Genomic DNA, 4,599 nt, shown 5'->3' with positions numbered 1-4,599 from the left:
GTATGATGCCTAACATTTATTACATTTTTGTAGCAATCCAACAGCAAAAAATATTTGGATGGTTTGCCATGCTTAAAGAGACAAAAATACACAAATACATAGAAAATCGGAACACTTCCATGTAAAGCCAGAGGAAAAGCCCAAATCATTGCAAAGTTCAAAAACGTCCATAACAAGTTTAAAACAGGAAAAGATGAACAACTTAGAAACATAGAAACAGAGCAAGTCAGAAGGGGTTTCCCAGGCCACCTAGTCAGACCTCTGGCTCCAGCCGGCTCTGCTCATGACATGCCCACCATGTCCATGTCCAGCCTATCTTTGAATACCCTTGCCCCCAACTTCATATGCCTAGAAGAATACAAAAGTTTTCTCATGGCTCTGAAAAGTCACAAGAATGTGGCCAGGTGAGCCTTTCTAATGAATGCATACCACCTCCTGCAGCCACTGCTGAAAAGGCCAACCTGTTAGCAGGCAATCAGAGACCCACTCTAAAGCTAAACAGTGAGTCTCATGAATCAGATGCTATCTTTGCTTTTCATTATGAGATGTTCCTTTGTATTCAGATCAGGCCTCAGAACAATGACGTAGCATTTGGGAAGGAAGATGCAGCTCAACAACCCAACACTGGAGGCCAAGATGGAGAAGATCTGAACAGCCACTGTATATTTCCCCTTCATGCTCAGATAGGTGGGCAGAAAGGACACCCAGATGCTGCAGAAGACCAGCATGCTGAAGGTGATCAGTTTGGCTTCATTGAAGGCCCCGGGCAGCTTCCTGGCCAGGAAAGCCACAATGTAGCAGATGGCAGCCAGGAAGCCCATGTAGCCCAGGGCAGTGTAGAACATGGCCACAGAGCCCTCATTGCATTGCAGAATGATCTCTCCAGGCAGCAAATGCATGTCTGAGTCAGGGAAGGGAGCAGCCATGCCCAGCCAGATGGAGCAGATGACAGCCTGGACACTGGAACAAGAAAGGACAATGGAGTTGGCCAGACTCTTCCCCAGCCATCTCTTCACCCTGCTCCCCGGCTTGGTGGCCAGGAAGGCCAGCACCACAGTGATGGTTTTGGCCAGCACAGATGAAACACCCACTGAGAAGATGATGCTGAAGGCCGTTTGTCGCAGCAGACAAGTCACTTTGCTGGGTCTGCCAATGAAGAGGAAAGAGGACATGAAGGACAACAGGAGGGAGACCAGGAGAACATAGGAAAGATCCCGGTTGTTGGCCTTGACTAGTGGAGTTTTTAGGAATTTAATGAAGATTACTAACACAATGCCTGAGGAAAAAGAAGAGATCACGGCAACGGAAGTCAGGATAATCCCCACAGGTTCTTCATAGGAGAGGAAGTTTATAACCTTAGGGACACATTGGACTCGCTCCTTATTTGGGTGCTGATCTTCTGGACAACTGCTACAGTGCTCTGCATCTGAAAAGAAGGAAAGCCACATCAGAATTGTTCACTTCAATGGTACATTCAGAACATCCTGGGTTTTACTCCATTCATCCCAAAGATGGGATGTGGGTGATGTCAGGACACAGTCCCGTGTGGTCTGGCAGGGTGAAAACAAAGTTTCCTGAGGGGACATGCACAGTAATCAGAAGTGTTGCCATGTGGTTTCTCTCCAAAGGAGGGATCTCACCGAAGCATTTCTCTGTGGGACACTCTGGAGTCCCTGACTATGAGAGCTGAAGAATCACTTGCAAACTTGATGGACTGATCGTACTCAAATTGGGAGTAGCAAATGTGTTAAGTGCCCCAGGGATCACAATAGTATCTGTCTAATTTCCCTTCTTTTAATCTTCAGAAAAGTCCAGAGTGGTGGCTTGGATTGACAGGCCTTTTCTCAGCTTTGTGAGCTCCAAGAGATGTTCTGAAGTTGAGAAGCCAGAGCAGTGATTGGTCATCATCCTACCTTAACTTTTCCCTCTGATGAAATGTTTTGCTAAATACTTTGCTCCCTTTCCCTCCAAGGAAGCTTTGCCTGCTTGCCCCCAAATCAAAGCTCATTACAAACAGAAGTCTTCATATCATGGTAGGTCTCACAATTTCAAAGAGAGACTTGTCCAATCATGTGCAAAGAAGCAGAGCTTGTGGGGTGTCATTTGAACCAGGAAATTAGTGGAACCAGGAAATTAGTGAGAGCCAGTGTGGTGTAGTGGTTAAGAGCACGGGACTGGGACTCAGATGATCTGGGTTCTAGTCCCAGCTCAGCAACGGAGCCAACTGGGTGACTTTGGGCCAGTCACAGACTCTCAGCCCAACCCACCTCACAGGGTTGTTGTTGTGAGGATAAGATGGAGGAGGAGAATGATGTAAGCTGCCTTGAGCCCTTTGTAGGAAAAAGGCAGGATATAAATTGAAAAATAAATAAAAATAAATAGTGCTCACATTCTGTATGTAATGTAGATGGGCCAGGATGGGCCTGCTTTGATTGTGATTTGTGGTGGGGGACATGTGTGCTGAAGCTGCCTCCTGCTCCTGGGTATGACCATCAAGTCAAATTTACAAACCCACTTTACATAGGGAATCATGGAGGTTGTCAAGACTGGAGTCAGGGAGGGTCCTCAGGGCAGTACCCAGTACCTCACTGTGCCTTCCCTGAATCAGTTTCGTAAACTAGACCCATTTGGAAGTGGGGAAAGCACTTATTTCTGGCATGGGGTAGGCCCTCAGGGTTCCAAATAAGAACTCCCTTGAGCATCCTGAACCAGGAAAAAGCATCCCTGCCCAGTTTGGGATTCCAATGGGAATTCTGATAAAGTAGCACTTTAATATGGGTGTAAGCTTGGGTGGAGTTCGAGGGATGGTGCAGAACAGGAGAGCCTGGAGGAATGTTGTCCATGGGGTCGCAATGGATGGGGCACAACTCCGCGACTAACAACAAAACACTTTATAGGTGGTGAACTCCATTGCACAAAGGGTTGGAAGGGTGTTTGTGCAGTCAAACTGCAGGGGCATAAGAGAATGAGGGGCATTGTGTACCAACTAGATGTTGTCCCAAATTCAAAGTGTGTTCACACCAAAATAGAATTTATTAATTGCTAGAATATTAACCCTGGAAAATGTTGGAATGTAAAAAGAAAGATGGAATTTTCCATCATATGTGATGAACATGTGAAAGAAATAAACGATTTTGGAAGCAGATGCACATGGAAATGCAGAAAATACTTAAAATGGACTTTCCAATGAATGCTAAGAATATACTATTGCGTACTGCACCAGGGACTATCCCAAAGACTATGACACAATTAATTATTATATGCATGACACCAGTGTCAAGAGTAGTAATTTCTTCAAAGTGAAAAGCTGAAGACTGTCCAGCTGTCAAGGAGTGGAAGAACAAGTTAGCTGACTATGCAACAATAGAGAAATTAACTTTATTGACAGAAGGCCAGTCAAAGAATTGACTCAGGGATGGACCGTCTATTATGAGTAACTTAATGAACTGTTAAAGAAAATATGGTTTGTATAAATGTCAGCAATTTCTACTTTAAAGTTAAAGCAATAGACTAGACACATTTTGATTGAGAATTGCATTGTTTTGATAGGATTAAGGCCAATGGGGTTTTTTGCTTTTTTATGAAGTTTTAAAGTTGATGTCACATGCTATATTTCTGGATTGACCCCTGGCACCTTCCTTTTCTGTATTACCTTTTCTTTCTTACTGTATCTTGTGAGGATACATTCAAAAAGGATTTGAAAAAGAGAAATATTAGGATGATTGATTGATGGATGGACTTTATTTTGAATATTTTTATGTCAGTGCACATCCAAGAGATTCTTGAACTGCAAGAATGCTAAACCAGAGAAGAAGATACGTTTCTCACAATTAAAATAAAATGAAGGGTTATCCTTCAGCTAGGGACTTATGCAACAGCTTGGTAAATCTCCACCAGGCACTGGGAGGATACCATTTTGGTAGCAGGTGTACCTGCTGGGTATGGTATTCCTTGAGTCGGGGGCCTCAACAGAAAAGACCCTTCTTCTGCTCAGACTTCCTTTGCCAAATTCAGGTGGGGTTTCTGCAAGACAGCCTCCAATTGAAAATGTATAGCATGAACAGAATCAGCCTATTTGCCCTAGTTCTTGAAGGGACACCCTTTCCTCAGAGGGTACCCACCTTCCTGAGTGGAGATTGTTCCCTCTGCACATGGAGTGCAAGCGTAGCAGCAGGGGGGCTTTCCTTCCTGGACCTCCATGGCAGATCCAGGGTGACACCTCTCAACACACCTGGAAGAAGGTTTGGCCTGGAAACAAAGAAAAGGAGTATCATGAGAAATTATTAGTATTTGGATTGGTGGAACAAAATCCTGGTGGTGGGAAGGACGCCTGTGTCCTAGTTTCAGTGACAAGCATGTTGAAGGAATGGATGGATTTATTCATTTAGGAAAGGTTTACATTTGAAAGGCAGCATGGCAGAGAAGCCCCTCTGGGGTATTTGCTCACCTTTTTAATACACAAATCATTTCTGATGCTTGCTGCATTCAGCCTGGGCCAGGAAGCAAGCTGGGCTGAGATCAAGTCCAAGAATACTTGGGAATGCTAGCAGCATCCTTGCTTCAGGTATGCCAAGTACATAATTCTGTGCACAAAGACCA

General features: G+C 44.5%; 1 protein-coding gene across 1 annotated transcript in view; it reads right to left on the bottom strand.

The window, feature by feature from the left end:
• Positions 1-737: 737 nt before the first annotated feature.
• Positions 738-4,599, bottom strand: part of LOC123019387 (vomeronasal type-2 receptor 26-like) — a gene marked incomplete at its 3' end in the record, with an annotated part of 7,863 nt that continues 4,001 nt past the window's right edge. The window contains exon 2 of the mRNA XM_044422215.1: positions 738-1,276. Coding sequence (XP_044278150.1) covers positions 738-1,276 — 539 coding nt within the window. The remainder of the gene's footprint in view (positions 1,277-4,599) is intronic.

Source organism: Varanus komodoensis, unplaced genomic scaffold (assembly GCF_004798865.1).
Source record: "Varanus komodoensis strain SLA01 unplaced genomic scaffold, ASM479886v1 scaffold121, whole genome shotgun sequence".
NCBI lineage: Eukaryota > Metazoa > Chordata > Lepidosauria > Squamata > Varanidae > Varanus > Varanus komodoensis.
Note: the sequence above shows the minus strand (reverse complement) of the source record. Positions and strands in the feature narration are given on the sequence as shown.